General features: G+C 30.9%; 3 protein-coding genes across 4 annotated transcripts in view; 1 reads left to right on the top strand and 2 right to left on the bottom strand.

The window, feature by feature from the left end:
• Window positions 1–2,017, top strand: part of LOC111702948 (uncharacterized) — an 8,987-nt gene extending 6,970 nt beyond the window's left edge. Inside the window, exons 5-6 of the mRNA XM_023474772.1 lie at window positions 1,626–1,747; window positions 1,811–2,017. Coding sequence (XP_023330540.1) covers window positions 1,626–1,747; window positions 1,811–1,866 — 178 coding nt within the window. The 3' untranslated portion in view covers window positions 1,867–2,017. The remainder of the gene's footprint in view (window positions 1–1,625; window positions 1,748–1,810) is intronic.
• Window positions 2,018–5,516: 3,499 nt separating this feature from the next.
• LOC111702951 (mucin-5AC) lies at window positions 5,517–7,159 on the bottom strand. Its single transcript, XM_023474774.1, has 5 exons — window positions 7,049–7,159; window positions 6,609–6,698; window positions 6,425–6,526; window positions 5,835–5,980; window positions 5,517–5,652 (listed from the first exon to the last, which is right to left on the bottom strand). The coding sequence occupies exons 1-5, from the start codon at window positions 7,105–7,107 to the stop codon at window positions 5,591–5,593; spliced, it is 459 nt and encodes a 152-aa protein (XP_023330542.1). The 5' UTR covers window positions 7,108–7,159; the 3' UTR covers window positions 5,517–5,590.
• Window positions 7,160–8,776: 1,617 nt separating this feature from the next.
• LOC111702953 (mucin-5AC) lies at window positions 8,777–13,006 on the bottom strand. 2 transcript variants are annotated; one of them, XM_023474776.1, is made up of 6 exons: window positions 12,233–13,006; window positions 11,656–11,717; window positions 11,151–11,240; window positions 10,967–11,068; window positions 9,078–9,223; window positions 8,777–8,908 (listed from the first exon to the last, which is right to left on the bottom strand). In XM_023474776.1, exons 2-6 carry the CDS (start codon window positions 11,712–11,714, stop codon window positions 8,847–8,849), a joined length of 459 nt encoding a protein of 152 aa, XP_023330544.1. In that variant the 5' UTR covers window positions 11,715–11,717; window positions 12,233–13,006; the 3' UTR covers window positions 8,777–8,846. The 2 variants fall into 2 exon arrangements, with proteins under 2 accessions (XP_023330544.1, XP_023330543.1); XM_023474775.1 differs by lacking the exons at window positions 8,777–8,908; window positions 9,078–9,223 and adding exons at window positions 10,059–10,194; window positions 10,377–10,522 and having other exon boundaries at window positions 12,233–12,694.
• Between the last annotated feature and the right edge of the window lie 6,039 nt (window positions 13,007–19,045).

Here is a 19,045-nt window from a genome sequence, read left to right as displayed (position 1 = left end):
CAGTTCCTATTCTTTCTAGTATCTCATTTCCAATTTTTAATTTGCAGTTCTCAGGATCAAAATGCATATTTTTATTCCTAAATATCATAAACTTTGTTTTGGAAACATTTAGTGTTAAACGGTTTGCCTGAAACCATGTAGCTGCCTTTTTTAGTTCAAAGTTCGCATCAATTACTAAAGTTTCGATATGTGGAGATGATTTTAGAAAACTAGTGTCATCAGCAAATAGATTAGTAAAAAAAGACGTTGCTAAAGGCAAATCGTTTATGTATATGAGAAAAAGTAGGGGCCCAAGAACACTTCCCTGAGGAACACCACATAAAATTGTTTTTTCTTTAGAAAAAATACCATTTATACAAACATATTGAGTCCTATTTACTAAATAGTTTTGAAACCATGTGTTAGCTACACTTTCTACAACCAGTTTAACATAATCCACTTTCTACAACCAGTTTAACATAATCTCCTTTCTACAGCCAGCATAGCATAATCTCCTTCCTACAGCCAGTTAAACATAATCTCCTTTCTACAGCCAGTTTAACATAATCTTTTTACTACAACCAGTTAAACATAATCTCCTTTCTAAAGCCAGTTTAACATAATCCACTTTCTACAGCCAGTTTAACATAATCTCCTTTCTACAGCCAGTTAAACATAATCTCCTTTCTACAGCCAGTTTAGCATAATCTCCTTTCTACAGCCAGTTTAACATAATCTTTTTTCTACAACCAGTTAAACATAATCTCCTTTCTAAAGCCAGTTTAACATAATCCACTTTCTACAACCAGTTTAACATAATCCACTTTCTACAGCCAGTTAAACATAATCCACTTTCTACAGCCGGTTCAACATAATCTCTTTTCTACAGCCAGTTTAACATAATCCTCTTTCTACAGCCAGTTTAACATAATCCTCTTTCTACAGCCAGTTTAACATAATCCCCTTTCTACAGCCAGTTTAACATAATCCCCTTTCTACAACCAGTTTAACATAATCTCTTTTCTACAACCAGTTAAACATAATCTCATTTCTACAGCCAGTTTAACATAATACCCTTTCTACAAACAGTTTAACATAATCTCCTTTCTACAACCAGTATAGCATAATCTCCTTTCTACAGCCAGTTTAACATAAGCTACTTTCTACAGCCAGTTTAACGTGTCTCTCAAATTTCTTCTTCTGTACTCAAAGATAATTAATTCTATATTAGATGTTTTGTAAAAAACCCTCAGCACTCTCATGACAAAGCCAATCAAGATAATATCTAAAGATTACACTTCAGAGACGACTGTATGGAATTTATGTGGGACATTTGTCTGACAGTCTTGATCCCCTGCAACTTGAAACTTGTTTCTTGCTTTGCCAAATCACTGAGTAAATCACGTTGAGGTTATATTATAGACAACAGACTAAGGTCAAGCTTCAAATCGCAATATCTCATGATTTAAGGTCGTCGTTAAAGGCATATCTTTAGTGGATATCCCTTTACACATGTGGAGTATAGATTTTTATTTTAAGTTTGGAAGATTCGAACCCATTGTGCTATTTTAGGGAAGTTGAGAGTAGTTAATCTGGGAAAATTTGTCCTTAATCAGATTTTAAATTAATTTCTTTTACTTGTTAAGTGAACTGGAGAGTGGAGATGCCATTGCAAAACCTTCTGCTCGAGATGCTCGTCTATTCTTGCTTCTTACATCAACATCAACCATCAGTGTAACATCAACAACTACAACAACATCATTCACAGGTTCTTATAAAAAAACTTGAAAATATTTCTAAAATACTACTTTTACAAGAAACCGTTGTTTAGGAACCACCACGATATCTGTACTATGCATACCCGCTGCCATTTCAGCTTGTGGATAAATCGTTTATTATCGTTATTCTTCTTGTTATCGTGATGCTTGACTGATGTGATTCTAACAGTGAGTTAAATAAATTGTTATTGTTTTTTAAATAGTACTTTTAAGCATGAAAGTATCTGACCTATAGTAATAAAAGAACATTCGACAGGCAACTAATTTATCTTGTAATTTCCTCAATGAATAAGCCAGTATTTAGAATTTAATGTTGTTGATCATGGAGGCACGTAGAACAGTCCGATTAATTTAATTTAAAGTATTTAACTTTGCTTATTTCAGAACATGACAGCAATGCAAGGCATCTCTGCTTGAAAGAATTATTTTTTTTGTTACAATCACATTCTCTCCTTGTTCATTTTCAATGGAGATCTTGTGTGATTACGCACTATACCCGTAATTATAAGTGATCCTACATGAAAAGATAACATTTTTTTATTTACAACGATCTGATCGAAAATGTGCAAGATGCCGTCGTTTTTCTGACTCGAAAAGTGTTTATTTCTTTGAATTTTTCAATTCTAATTCACACTAGATCAGATAAAGGTTTTAAAGGTTTCGTTGTAAACCTAGCATTGCCATCATTGGATGGAGGGTCCCTTAGAATTACATGTACATTCCCTTTAACTCCCTTCAGAAGTTAATACAAGAGAGAGGTCAACCATTATCAGATTAATGCTAAACGGATATATTATGTACAGGGTTTCTCACAATGAATGAGACTGAAGTTGTTCGCCAACTATTCAGTCTTTTGCCTGGTTTCTTTCAACTGTAAACTTTTTTCTTTCTTTATCAAATTATTTAGTAAATCATTTGAAAACTATTTTCAAGGCAGAAGACAAAGATCAAACTTCAGATTTAGAAAGTTTTAAGTGGTCATGAAAGTCCAGTATATATAGTCTTAAAAATAGTATTTAAATGGTTTACACAAAGACGCTTTTTTGGGTTAACTAAATGATTTGAAAAAGCAAGAAACAAGTTTACAGTTGTAATAAACCAATACTACAAGCAAAATACTGAATAAAAAGCGCACTGAACTACTTTATTTAAATTTGGATGTAGTATAACCCTGAACGATGAAAACCCTATGATCCGTTAAAAAAACTATTTTAAAACCTGTCCTGGCCTGCCCTATGTATTAAAAGAAAAATTGTAGATAATAAAACTTGAAAAGAATTAAATGCTCGCCACAAATTCAGACTTTCGAATCTCTAAACCTTGGCAACCGGATGTTGTAGAATTCTTTTTGATAGTCTTTAAGTTTGAAGTATTAAAGGTTTACGCCATCAAGTTGGATAGATATCGCGATTAGAACATTTGAGTTTGTGGCGAATGTTCATTTCATTTGTAGATTTTGATAGATTTAAATGGAGCTTTCTGCTGGGTAAAAACTCCATTGAATGTTTAAAAACTGATTAACTATATTTAGTGTACTTACATTAAAGACTCTGAAATAAGAAACACCAGAATTGTCATATACAACAGAAAATAGAAATATGAGAAATATCCGAATTATCAGAAATATCAGGATTATCAAAAATATCAGGATTATCAGAAATATCATGATTATCAAAAATATATCAGGATTATCAGAAATATTAGAATAATCAGAAATATCAGAATCCTCAGAAATATCGGAATTATTAGAAATAATAGAATTATCAGAAATATCAGAATTATCAGAAATATCAGAATTATCAGAAATGACAGTAATATCAGAAATGAAAGAAAAAAATATATTTTGCAGATTGAAACAACTAAAATAATGTTTATAAAAAAATCATTATTGGAATCTATGTGACGTTACTTTAAGTAATCTGCCTGTATGAAAAGGCAAGTAAGCATATTACATATGCAAAAATAACCTAAATAAGTGTTTACCAACCTCCAATTTATTTTGTCCAAATTTGATGTATTTAATTAATTCCCTTCATCGCTTTTAAACATTTTCTTTTCATCTTTCTAATACTCTTAAAGAAATTTCATCAAAGGTCGATTATTTTTTCGAAAAAATTTTACAAAATATTCAACTGTGATCTTTCCAGGCAACATTTGTTGCAAAAACATGTTGGGTCGACTCTTCATTGAGTAGACTGACTGAACGGTACGACTAAATGCATAAACAGTACATGTTGTACTGGCACGGATCATGCAACATTTAGACTGGGGTGATTCATGATATTCATGTACAACTGCTGCTTTACATTAAATTATTCTATTTTCCACTTTTATTAATATGTAAATGTATAAAATGTTGTTAATAACAGGAGATTGATTTAAACCTTCAAGTTAGGAAAAGAAAGAGTTCCAGAGTTGAATACTTTTGTATTGAATACCTATAATCTTGATGGCTAAACCTCTGTATCCAATGTCGACACTTTTTATTATCTTCTGCTTAATCTTCTCTTTTGTTCTCTCTTTTGGATATCCCTGTTGTCTACGAACCAATAATAGTTCTTTTATAAACAGTGCCCACAAAATTTCAAAATTTCTGGCGCTTCTGATTGGCTGTTCGGTTTCTACAATTAACACTCTGATTGGCTGCCGCTTAGAAAATTTCCCGGGTATTAACGAAAGATAAAATTAGGTTTCAGATTAATGAATTTTAAGGTTTTCAGCTCAGATCTAATAAATGGCGAGACATAGTTGAACCGTGTAAAGCATTTGAACCACTTCCCTTCTGCTTGACCTCAGTCTATTCTTGAGTATAACTCCGCTTAATTTGTTTTTAACTATTTGTTATAAGTCACAGACTCACAGCAAATAAACCAATTTTGTCAATCTCTTTTATAAATATCAATTCCTTTATATTATTTAAATGAGTATTATTTCGGGTATATTTACCAATTAATAATTCTGTTGCGAATGACTGGTCAAAATTGATTTTAAAATTATATTGACAATAATTTTAAGCCATAGCAAGTAAAAGTATGAATTTTAAACTGCAAGTAAATACATCTATATCATCACTTTTTAAGATAAAGCTCGTTTTGAAATAGAAATAAACGAATGAAACTTAATCTCCTTACATTGGTTTTCTGAATAAACTTGAATAGAAAAAAAACTTTTGAACCAATTTTTAACTCTTATTCTTCTTATTTTACTTTATTCTGGTGTCTAGTGTAATGTATTCATAATTTGAATCATTTTGAGCTAAAATACCGATATTTAGTGATATACATCTTCTAGTTCTCAATCAGATATTTAGTGATATAGGTCTTCTAGTTCTCAATCCGATATTTAGTGATATAGGTCTTCTAGTTCTCAATCAGATATTTAGTGATATAGGTCTTCTAGTTCTCAATCAATTGGATCATTCAAGGAAGGTCAAAAACTTATGAATATATTCTTACTAGCGAAAATTTATATTAGCGCTATCCCATAAAAATATCTGTATCTGTATCTGTAGCTGTATCTGTATCTGTATCTGTATCTGTATCTGTATCTGTATCTGTAGCTGTAGCTGTATCTGTATCTGTATCTGAATCTGTATCTGTATCTGTATCTGTATCTGTATCTGTATCTGTATCCAGATATGTATATGTATATGTATTCAGATCTGCATCTATATCTGTATCTGTATCTGTATCCAGATCTTTATATGTATTTGTATCCAGATCTGTATCTGTATCTGTATCAAACTTTACAATTATAAAATAACAAGGTAACAGAGTTTATTTAAACATAAAAGGATTAAAACTATAACAAAAAGTTAAAAATAAGTTCTAAGTTTATCCGCAAGCAGTGAAGGTGGCGGCAGGGGTACATCCAGAAAGACTGATCGAATAGGTGGCTTAAATAAGATATATTATAATATTTTTATTGTCAGTAGTTGCAAACAAATCTGCATAATCAACCCTGATCAATAACTTGGCATTTAAAGATTTGTAGAAATGTAAGGTACTTGATTTTATTTGAACAAATTAGAGACTAAATGTTTTGATATTTATGTCTATTTAAATTGTAAATGCATACCTGTGTAACTGAGTGATGTTGATGTTGATGTTGAAGTACTGGTCGTTGTTGTTGTCATGTAGTACCAGAAGAATTTTGCATTACGATTTCCAGCTTTCATCTGACTTCCTTCTACGCTGTCCACATCAATAGAGTCTTCCACCTTCCTAAATACAGTTTTATCTTTTATTTTTTATCTTTCATTCTTTTATCTTTCGTTCTTTTATCTTTCATTTTTTTATCTTTCATTCTTTTATCTTCCATTCTTTAATCTTTAGTTCTTTTATCTTTCATTCTTTTATCTTTCATTCTTTTCTTTTTTATTCTTCCTTTTTTTCTTTTACCTTTCATTACTATCTTTCATTATTTCATCCTTTTATATTTTATTCTTTCATATTTCACTCGGTTATCTTTCATTCTCTTATCTCCAATCTTGTATCTTTCAATCTTTTATTATTCATTCGTTTATCTTTCATTATTTCCGTACTCTTATCCTTCTCTTCCTCCTTCTCATCCCTCATCTCCCCATTCCTCCAAATCCCTCATTCTCCCCATTCCTCTAAATACCTCATACTCTCTCTCCACCAAATTGCACATTGTGAGCTAGTTACCTTTTAACTCTACTGATTTCAATTGTATCTTCAGCTTTACTGATAGGATCATTAGTCATCATCATTCTTTTACGTCTACACGCTTTTGTTATGGCTGTAAGTCTAAAATACAAAAGTTTGTGAATTGGATTGGAATTCAGTTTAAAAAAATTTTTCTTGATATTTTTCTGAAGAAAAATCTTACGCAAAGCATGTAGTTGTTGTCTGTAAAATCGATGTTGTTGTTGAGACTGTTGTTGATGTAGTAGAAGTTACTAAAAATAGTTTCCCTTCTCTAAACAGATTTATCTTATTAGTAAAATATAGATTATCAGCTTAAAGGTTTGTAAAGGTGGATTCTTGAAAATTAAAAAAATCAAAATTCTTTCAGAACACAGAATAAAAATGCCAGAGAGTGAGTAGAGGAGTAGAAAAAACAATTTCAGAGAAGAAACACAAAACAAGTTAAAGAAATGAGGATATGAGGATCATTGCAAAGTATAAACGTATCAAGTCGTGACTAAAAAACCTCTGTCAAAACGTTTGCAATCTATGATATAAGTTAAAATCTTTCAATTCCATATATTTGCAAAAAGTTGAAATAAAAAAAAAACGTTAAAACTGAAAATATTTTTTGAATTTCACCTATCAGCAGAAGCTGAGACTCCTATGAAGAATAGCGGGGTTAAGATCAACAATCTCATTTTCTAAAACAAATTTTCTTAAATCAACACTTATTGAAAGCAAAAAATCATTTGCAAAAAGGAACTGAATTTTTCTAACATTTTAATCCTTATAACTTAGCAACACAATGTCGCAGAAATTTGAATTATATTAGATCGAAATTTGAATTATATTAGATCGAAATTTGAATTATTTTAGATCGAATATTCAAAGTTTCAAATATTAAATATTTACACCATCAAGGTACAAATGTAAAGGGTACAGAAAATTTCTGGTAGTCAAAATGGTTTATCTCTGAAAGCACTTAAATCCCTGCACTTTGCACTAATTCATTCTTATTTTGCACATTGTCTTATTGTCTACAAAGAATATTAAAAATTGTATCTATTGCAAAAGAGATACAATGGACTAATATAGTACAGAAAATTACTTAAATTGCGTGTCGATAAACCATTTTAGCGTATCACCCTAAAAACTATAAACAGTCTGGAAAGATCATTTATTGAAGAAATATTATTGGTCCGGCTTTGTAACCGCGTAGGTCCTCATTCCAGAGAACTTTGACTTTCGATCACAATTTGGCCTTTTAAACATCAAATTTTCCATTTTTCCTTTTTATACTTTTTTTTGTCGGCATACGCGTTTTAAACTAAAAATTATAAAATGACAAAATCGTAACTTTAAAGATTGTAGAGTTATATATCAACACGTGATTGATTTCAAATAGAAGAAACCGAGTGTATTTCGCCCTGGTTAGTTCGGAGTGGTTTAGTTTTGATTTTATACAAGTCTGAGAGATTCAAATTTATTTGATATTTAATATTTTCAATATCTCTTAAACAAGAGGAGTTATGAATAAAAACTTGCCATCTCTAACCTTCTTTAAAAAAATAAGAATTACAGGGGGTTTTTCAAAACAGCTCTAAGCTATCTAAATTCTAAGTTCTCCTGCTATATAAATTTATTTTACTATTGTTTTGTTGATTATTACTGTTCTTGGTTAAATAGATGATTTTATTTAACTTGTTGTTCTTGACTTATTTAAAAATAAAATACGAATAATTCAACACAGAATCTTTCCCATAGGTTTGATGGAGTCCATTTAATGGTGTGGATTAAAGATTGAAGCGTGGTATACCTAGCGGATCAGAAGAAATACTAAATATATTTTCTCATTCCTACATTTATACAAGTCATTCACAGACACGCACAATCTGGGGAAAGAGTATATTTCTCACTCATTCATTAATTCATTCAGTTGATCAAAATTTATTGTTGTTTTAAATCATAAAACAAAAATTTGAAGCGAAAGATAAAAAATTTAAATGTTGATTAACTGCAAATAAATTTGTTCCTGAATAAAATGATACGGAAAAGCTTTTGAACCAAAGAAAGTTTTAACTCTAATTCTTCTTACTTTACTTTATTTATAATTTGAAAATTTTGAAAGGTCAAATCTTGTTAATTGTTAATCGTAGAAATCTGTGTCATCAATTTTCTTGGAGTAAGCACTTGATATTGTTTTTTTTTGTTTTGCCTGTATCTGTTTCTGTATCTATATCTGTATCTATATCTGTATCTATATTTGTATCTGTATTTGTATCTGTATCTGTATCTGTATCTGTATCTGTATCTGTATCTGTATCTGTATCTGTATCTGTATCTGTATTAAACTTTACAACTATAAAATAATCAGGTGACAGTGTTTATTTTAACATAAAAGGATTAAAACTATAATAAAAAGTTAAAAATTAGAAGTTTATCCGCAAGCAGTGAAGGTGGCGGCAGGGGTACATCCAGAAAGACTGATCGAATAGGTGGCTAAAATAAGATATATTAAAATATGTTTCATTGTCAGTAGTTGCAAAAAGCCTCACAAACACTAATCAATAAGTTGAACATTTAAAGTTTTGCAAAAATGTCAAGTTCTTGATTTGAACAAATTTAGACTTCATTTTTTTTAATATGTCTGCATTTATTGTATGCATACCTGTGTAACTGGTTGATGTTGATGTTGATGTTGAAGTACTGGTCGTTGTTGTTGTCATGTAGTACCAGAAGAATTTTGCATTACGATTTCCAGCTTTCATCTGACTCCCTTCTACGCTGTCCACATCAATAGAGTCTTCTACCTTCCTGAATACAGTTTTATCTTTTATCTTTTATTTTTTATCTTTCATTCTTTTATCTTTCGTTCTTTTATCTTTCATTCTTTTATCTTTCGTTCTTTTATCTTTCATTCTTTTATCTTCCATTCTTTTATCTTTTATTCTTTTATCTTTCATTCTTTTATGTTCCAATCTTTTATCTTTTTTATCTTTTATTGTTTTATGTTTCATTCCTAAATCTTTCATTCTCCCCCTTCCTTGAAATCCCTCATCTTACGTCCACCTCGCAATACCTCATTCTCCCCTACCTCCAAATCTCCCATTCTCCCCATTCCTCCAAATCCCTCATTCTCGCCTGCCTCCAAATCCCTCATTCTCCTCATTCCTCCAAATCCCTCATTTTCTCCATTCCTCCAAATCCCTCATCCTTCCCCTTTCTCCAAATCCCTCATATATAGGTCTTCTAGTTCTCAATCAGATATTTAGTGATATAGGTCTTCTAGTTCTCAATCAATTGGATCATTCAAGGAAGGTCAAAAACTTATGAATATATTCTTACTAGCGAAAATTTATATTAGCGCTATCCCATAAAAATATCTGTATCTGTATCTGTAGCTGTATCTGTATCTGTATCTGTATCTGTATCTGTATCTGTATCTGTAGCTGTAGCTGTATCTGTATCTGTATCTGAATCTGTATCTGTATCTGTATCTGTATCTGTATCTGTATCTGTATCCAGATATGTATATGTATATGTATTCAGATCTGCATCTATATCTGTATCTGTATCTGTATCCAGATCTTTATATGTATTTGTATCCAGATCTGTATCTGTATCTGTATCAAACTTTACAATTATAAAATAACAAGGTAACAGAGTTTATTTAAACATAAAAGGATTAAAACTATAACAAAAAGTTAAAAATAAGTTCTAAGTTTATCCGCAAGCAGTGAAGGTGGCGGCAGGGGTACATCCAGAAAGACTGATCGAATAGGTGGCTTAAATAAGATATATTATAATATTTTTATTGTCAGTAGTTGCAAACAAATCTGCATAATCAACCCTGATCAATAACTTGGCATTTAAAGATTTGTAGAAATGTAAGGTACTTGATTTTATTTGAACAAATTAGAGACTAAATGTTTTGATATTTATGTCTATTTAAATTGTAAATGCATACCTGTGTAACTGAGTGATGTTGATGTTGATGTTGAAGTACTGGTCGTTGTTGTTGTCATGTAGTACCAGAAGAATTTTGCATTACGATTTCCAGCTTTCATCTGACTTCCTTCTACGCTGTCCACATCAATAGAGTCTTCCACCTTCCTAAATACAGTTTTATCTTTTATTTTTTATCTTTCATTCTTTTATCTTTCGTTCTTTTATCTTTCATTTTTTTATCTTTCATTCTTTTATCTTCCATTCTTTAATCTTTAGTTCTTTTATCTTTCATTCTTTTATCTTTCATTCTTTTCTTTTTTATTCTTCCTTTTTTTCTTTTACCTTTCATTACTATCTTTCATTATTTCATCCTTTTATATTTTATTCTTTCATATTTCACTCGGTTATCTTTCATTCTCTTATCTCCAATCTTGTATCTTTCAATCTTTTATTATTCATTCGTTTATCTTTCATTATTTCCGTACTCTTATCCTTCTCTTCCTCCTTCTCATCCCTCATCTCCCCATTCCTCCAAATCCCTCATTCTCCCCATTCCTCTAAATACCTCATACTCTCTCTCCACCAAATTGCACATTGTGAGCTAGTTACCTTTTAACTCTACTGATTTCAATTGTATCTTCAGCTTTACTGATAGGATCATTAGTCATCATCATTCTTTTACGTCTACACGCTTTTGTTATGGCTGTAAGTCTAAAATACAAAAGTTTGTGAATTGGATTGGAATTCAGTTTAAAAAAATTTTTCTTGATATTTTTCTGAAGAAAAATCTTACGCAAAGCATGTAGCTTGTGTCTGTAAAATCGATGTTGTTGTTGAGACTGTTGTTGATGTAGTAGAAGTTACTAAAAATAGTTTCCCTTCTCTAAACAGATTTATCTTATTAGTAAAATATAGATTATCAGTTTAAAGGTTTGTAAAGGTGGATTCTTGAAAATTAACAAATCAAAATTCTTTTAACACCGAATAAAAATTAAAGTAAAATTACAGAAAATATTTTTACATTTATATTTTTATCCAGTATACACATGATTGTGTGGTGACTGAATACTTGAATTCCACAACAGTTTGGGAATCGAGGCCTGCAGTGTTATTAATGCTCTACATTATTAAAGGAAACATTTTTACAGGAAAAATACAATAAAAAATTTCAACATATTTATCCAAGGATCATTGCTAAGTTTAAATGTATAAAGTCGTGACCTCTGTCAAAACGTCCACAATTAATGAAATAACTGAAGAACTTAACTTAGAAATGAAAATTATTTATGAATTTTCACCTATCAGCGGAAGCTGAGACTCCTAAGAAGAATAGCGGGGTTAAGATCAACAATCTCATTTTCTAAAACAATTTTTTTTAAATCAACAATTATTTTGAAGCAAAAAAAACCATTTGCATAAACACATTCTGTTGGATCAAATAGTTTCAGTTTGAAATATCAAATATTTACACCATCAGGGTGCAAATATATGGGGTTTAGAAAATTTGAGTTTCTGACAAAAACTCAGATCCTTAAATTTTCCTAAAAAGTAAAAAAAAGAGCGACATTTTTTTCATATAAAAATCAACTGTACATGGACAATTTTTCCGTTTTAGAAATGAAAACGGAAAATAAACGTCTTAAAAACTTTTCCAGTAAAATCAAATTGTTAAAAGCAATCATTTGACTGATATAGTTTAATAATAAAATACAAATAATAAAAAATAGATTTGTCCCCATAAGTCGCGTCCGTTCAATGTTAATTGTGGATTGTGGATTGAAGCGTGGTATACCTAGCAGGTCAGGAGAAATACTAAATATATTTTCTCATTTCAATATTTATACAAGACACAAGGATCACTATATGTAAATTTACCTTTTGTCATTGTTTGTCATTCACAGACACGCACCAACACTGTCTGTCTGTTCCTGGGGTAACCATAGAGAATAGATATCCTGTGCCTGGGGTAACCATAGAGAATAGATATCCTGTTCCTGGGGTAACCATAGAGAATAGATATCATGTTCCTGGGGTAACCACAGAGAATAGATATCCTGTTCCCGGGGTAACCATAGAGAATAGATATCCAGGAATTCTCTTCTTCCCATTCTGATACCGTTAGTTCTGGTAAATGACATAACTCTAAAATGTATATTTGGAATCTATTATATTTTGAAGTTTACAGGAACAACTTTTGCCCCTTTGTACCTTGTACCTAACCTAATCTTGACCATTGGTTCGATTTTAGCCTATTGTGGTAGACCTTAAATATATCAAATTATGAATTCTGTCATATTAAGTAATCTAAGTTTGAAATATCAAAGGTGAAAGCAATCAGGTTGCAAAGATATAGGAAATGAAAGTGTGTGTTTGTAGCAAAATCTCAATATTCCTTTACGCTTTGCCATTGTTTGTTATTGTACTGTTAGTCTGCTCCTTGATTAACTATAGGACTGGGCAAAGTTCCGTTTACAAAACGGAGGTTTTCGAAAATTAACTGAAGAGTCCGTTAACGAACGGCAAAATCCGTTAATTTTTATAACGTTAACAAAACGAATTTAACGATTTTGAAAAAAATTAACGGTTGAAAAAGAAAACTAAACGGAAGGGTTTTTGAAAACGGCAACCTTATTTTTTCTGCTAAAATTGCATGAAAATTTTTTATGTATTTTGCTATTTTTAAATATGATGGAACTTTTTGAAGATTTTTTGCAATTTGGTGATGGCGTGTGCTGTAAATCCAAGTTTATGAACCGTTCACGATTTTAAAGAAAATTTTGGAGTTTTGGCAAACCATTAACGCTATTAATACTACTTGCGCCGTTAACGAATTGAACAATTGCTGAACGGCTAATGCTGTTTAATTAAAAAACCGTTAACCAGAGATATCTACGAAATCCTTTCGTCCAAATCTCATCTATCGGCATAGTTCTGGTTAATGACAATAGGCTCATTTCTCGATATTTGATCCATCTTTAAATACTTTTAAGTCTGAAATTCAGCAACTTGGAGCTTCCGATAGAAATAGTGAAGTTTGTATTTTACCTAGCAATTGGGATCGTTTTGAGGTCTGTTTTCAGACATTCAGAGTTTTTAGACTTTTAAGAGACTCTACGAGAATCTGATTCTAATTCAAAATTGCATGATTGACAAGTTTAATTTTGTTACATTACGCAAAAATTTGTACTCTCACCAAAGATATTAACTTTTAATAATTCGTTTTGAAAAACCATTTTTGTTGATATCTTAGATCTTAGATCGAGAGAACAATTTTGCAATATAACAAATAATAATAATAACAAATTATGATGGAGAATTTTCAAGGTCAAGAATCCCTAAATGTTCAAAACTTCTACATCGTATCTTATCCACTGCTTGGTGACAAATAGGTCGATTTTTTATATAACATCTTCAAAACTTATAAAACTTATGCAATTAGTTAGCACGTCCAATCAAAGTTAAAAACTCGGATGGGATGGGGGAGAATACCGGATAGGATGGGGGAGAATACCGGATAGGATGGGCGAGAATACCAGATAGGATNGTATCATATTTGGTTGTATCATATTTGGTTGTATCATATTTGGTTGTATCATATTTGGTTGTATCATATTTGGTTGTATCATATTTGGTTGTATCATATTTGGTTGTATCATATTTGGTTGTATCATATTTGGTTGTATCATATTTGGTTGTATCATATTTGGTTGTATCATATTTGGTTGTATCATATTTGGTTGTATCATATTTGATTGTATCATATTTGGTTGTATCATATTTGTTTGTATCATATTACCTTTTATAATTTCAAAATAAATCTATTTTCTAGCATGATCATGTTCCGAACAAACGCGTCTTCATCGAGATTTTTGTTTTGACTCAAATGAATTAATTGAAAATAAATCAACAATATCTCCAGTTCTCTAGTTCTAGTTAAATCTAGTTTTTGCTGGAAAAAAATATTGGTTTTAGGATGTTATCACCATTTTTTCGGGGGGGGGGGGGGGTTAGTAGAACATGTTGATGTTTGTTAATTAATACATTGTCCTAGATAATGACATGTTACCTTCCAGTTAGTTCTAGATACACTGCATCAATTGACAGATATGTATAACTAGTAGTTTCTTCTCAGATGAAAAGGGTTGATGAACATGAACATGCAAATTTCAATGACTTGCATTTTTTAGAAAATATTTTGTTCTTGTCCAGATCTATATTTCTTCATATCCTTGGATAATGATTTCATTCTTATAATTATCAAAAATGAACTCAACGGAATTGAATCTTTGTCACAAACTCAAATTTTCAAATCCCTATATCTTTGCAATCTGATAGTGTAAACCTTTCATATTTCAAACTTAGATTATTTGATCTTACATAATTCATAGTTTGAAATATCTTAGTTCTACAAAGATAAAGGGATTAGAAAATTATTTTTACAAACGCTACGATTGTGTGTTAAACATAGTTTAAGCTTTTATATTTTTTTATAACAAGGTTGGTATAGATTTTAAAAAAACAATTCCAAAAGTCACATTTTCTAAATATTTATTTAAAGTTTACAGTTTTCACCATGCACATCTTTGTGCAAACCGTAAACCGTTGAGAATCGGAGTTTTTGGCGGGTAACAAGTTACTTTTCTGAGCTGAATTATATCGATATTTTGGCGGGTAACAAGTTACTTTTCTCAGCTAAATTATAACGATATTTTGGAAGGTAACAAGTTACTTTTCTCAGCAGGATTATATCGATTGTTTAGCGGGTAGCAAGTTACTTTTCTCAGCTGGATTATATCGATAGTTTGGCGGGTAACAAGTTACTTTTCTCAGCAGGATTATATCGATATTTTGGCGGGTAACAAGTTACTTTTTTCAGCTGGATTATATCGGTATTTAGATTAGATTAGATTAGATTAGATTAGATTAGATTAGATTAGATTAGATTAGATTAGATATTAATGATTTTGTTAACTTGTTAATTTTGTTTTCTCTCCAAAAGTGACTTGACCATTTCTTGCATATAATAAACAGTGGAGAAATTCCCAAGGGTACCGTTGCAAATCTGGAATTACAATCTTTTTTTATGCGATGGAGGGTCACTTAATACTACGCTTCCAGTCCCTTACAATCCAAGATAATATCCTAAATGATCCATTATGAACTGATCTAGTTCAAACTGGGCTATTCCTCTTCTGTGCAATTATAGAATATGACTCCCCTGGCTCTGGAACTACAAGAGATTAGGGTCCACCCTCTTGCTCTGGAACTACAAGAGATTAGGGTCCACCCCCTGGCTCTGGAACTAGAAGAGATTAGGGTCCACCCCCTGGCTCTGGAACTACAAGAGATTGCCCTTCCACCCCCTGGCTCTGGAACTACAAGAGATTAGGGTCCACCCTCTTGCTTTGGAACTACAAGAGATTAGGGTCCACCCCCTGGCTCTGGAACTAGAAGAGATTAGGGTCCACCCCCTGGCTCTGGAACTATAAGAGATTGCCCTTTCACCCCCTGGCTCTGGAACTACAAGAGATTAGGTTCCATCCCCTGGCTCTGGAACTACAAGAGATTGGGGTTCCCTCTTGGTTGTGTCCGAGGCCTCGAGAATGAATATAAATCCTTGAAAAGTGATATTGCAGGGTTTACCATATGGTTCTTGACATGGTTGAGGGAATAGGTTTTTGCTTGTCATTCTACTGCTGCTATAGTTCATACGGTAGTCTATACACTCTATAGAGGTCATCTACAGGCTGCTGAAATAATAATCTGTAGGTGCCACTTTTATACGCTAGACATTCAGGCCGTTTCAACTTGTGCCATGCCAGGTCCCACACAATATGATGTAGTTCAAGTTTTATGCCTTTACGGAGGAAGAGGGGGAGGAGGCGGTTGACTTCTTGAACCCATTAAAACCCATGAATTCAAGAAATTACTCTGAGCCCTGCATTTCCACCTCCGAGCCCCAGAATTTGTCATTTTTACTTTCTGATCTGACTTTCATATATTATTACCCCCAAATGACACCTAGCTTGTTAAATCTGGAAATTGTAATCTCTATAAGCTCAATTGTTTTAAAGTTCGGAGCTGTTACAGATTTTTTGTATTACCCATTGAAGTTTCAAGTTTCAAGTTTCAAATAAGAAATCTTATAAGCATTTATTCCAGCCCGTTGCTAGGAATTTTTCAAAGAGGGGTGCACAAATGTTGCAGGAGAATTTTTTTAAAAACCTCAAAAAGGGTTAAAATTAATGACTCACGCTTTAAAAGCTAGATTTTTAACTTTTCACACAAGTTAAAATTTATAAAGACAGATATTTAGCCTGTTTTGCATTATGTTTTCTTTCCCTTAAGTGCTATTGAGAAGCTATTGCATCAAAACCAACAAAAAACTGGAAGTAAATTGATGTCATAATCATACTGATTAATCATTAAACTCTGATCAGAATATATATTAAGTACAGATTTGAGTTAAACTATAAGTACATATATTTTAACTATAGGGAAAGGGGCATTAAGGATGAAAATGCCTGTAAAACTTAAAGAAAAGCTCAAGCATGAAAATCTTCAGATATTCCAGAACTAAAATTGGAATTTGTAAAAAATCTCCTAAAGCTTGAGGCAGAGTACAAACTTCAACTTCTCCTAAACCTGGCTTTATTATATATAATTTCAATTTGTCTCCATGTTGTTACTTATCGCTTTAAGATAGTTCATGAAAATTATTAATCTAAAGAAAGATCGGAAAAATATAAGTTTCTTAAAATACAAAAAAAATATTTTTACCCTATCATTTCATAAGTTAAGACCGGATAAAAATAAAAATGTCCGGAATATATATTTCAAAAATGCACTCAATTTTCCTTAAATTGAAGAAAAAATAAACCTTAACACACACATAGTATCGGAAAAAAATAGATTTTTTGACATATTTCGCCTCATTTTTCTTATTTCTTTCATTTTTCGTTTCCTTCTTTTCATTTTTTCATTTACTTCTTTTTTGTCTCAGATAATTTCCCCCCCCCCCCCTCCTCCTGTGCCCCCCATTTGGGGGGAAAAGCGTGATCTAGTAATTTTCATGAAAACCTTATAAAAGCAATATCGAAAATGTATCAATTGCAAAGAAGAAAAAAAGTACATTTTTAAACAGATACTATAGGAACTGTTATAAAGCCTTAAATTTTTTTGAGGGGTAAGTTGAAAATAAGGATTTTAAAAAACCAATCAGAGCTTCTCAAGTTTACCGAGGATCAGAAGAACATAACGAACTTTAAAATTCTTTTATAAAACCAAATACACTTGTTATTTACACACTTAGCTTTAACAAAACATTCCCTGATTCATTCATAACTCGTGATAGTTTTACTTTTCATCAATTCTATAGATTTTAAGTTTTAACCAACGCTGTTAAGTAATTGAATATAATTCTTTTCTATTTTGAAAATTAAGTTTATTATGACTTCAGAATTGCATTAAACACATTATATAGTTGTTTGTAACATTACATAGACAGCAAAAGAAAAGTAGGGGGGTGAAATTTTGTGACATTTTTCAGAAATCATTTTACAAAAGCAAAAATGTATTCTACTTGGAATATTTTTTTAAAATATACAATTTTTAACAAAAATCAGAAATGAGTCCTTAAAATGGGTTGTACTAACAAAAATCAGAAATGAATCCTTAAAATGGGTTGTACTAACAAAAATCAGAAATGAGTCCTTAAAATGGGTTGTACTAATAAAAATCAGAAATGAGTCCTTAAATGGGTTGTACTAATAAAAATCAGAAATGAGTCCTTAAAATGGGTTGTACTAACAAAAATCAGAAATGAGTCCTTAAAATGGGTTGTACTAATGAAAATCAGAAATGAGTCCTTAAATGGGTTGTACTAACAAAAAATGTAAAAAAACAACAACATTTATATTTCCGAGTCTAATAAATATTTACAATTTTCTTTTTAACATATTGTTATACGATTATGACATGTTTATATAGATTACATTTAAAATTGTACTAATATTGATGGAATTAGTATATAAGGATTAAGTTTTTACATTAAATTATTATCTGTGGAATTTAACCTTTTGTGTTTCAGACTAATTAGATAAATAGATGCACGGTTACATTACCGTGTTTGTTGACTTTTAATGCGTTTACATATCTTATATTTAAATTCGATATTTTTTATGCATGACAATTTTTTACCGATTTTGACACTTAATATTTCCGAAAGTCAGGTGTTGAGTTACATGTTATTATAGTTTATATCCTTAACAAGAACTGTTCTTAAAATCAAAAATAATTTAAAAGTAGTGAATATCTTTCGCATATGTAATACGAAATAAAAAAATTTTAACATAAATTCATTACATCGGTATTTTTTAAACCGGGTTGTTTTTTTGAATTCAAATCAAACTAGAGATAAAAAAAAATATTAAAATCAACTGATTTAAAGCAAAATTAAAGATTATTTAAAGATTATTTTCATTAAAAACAGATTTGATAATAATACGATTATAACTCATATTAAAATCTAAAAATCTGATTTTTTTATATTTTCTATAACATAATTTTGAAGGAACGGAACACTCGCAAGAAAATTAATTTTTCTAATCCCTATATCTTAGAAACTTGATTTCGTAGACCTGTGAAATTTTAAATTATTAATTCTGCTAGATCTGCTAGTTTCAAGTC

The sequence above is a fragment of the Eurytemora carolleeae genome, unplaced genomic scaffold, assembly GCF_000591075.1.
Source record: "Eurytemora carolleeae unplaced genomic scaffold, Eaff_2.0 scaffold486, whole genome shotgun sequence".
Lineage (NCBI taxonomy): Eukaryota > Metazoa > Arthropoda > Copepoda > Calanoida > Temoridae > Eurytemora > Eurytemora carolleeae.
Note: the sequence above shows the minus strand (reverse complement) of the source record. Positions and strands in the feature narration are given on the sequence as shown.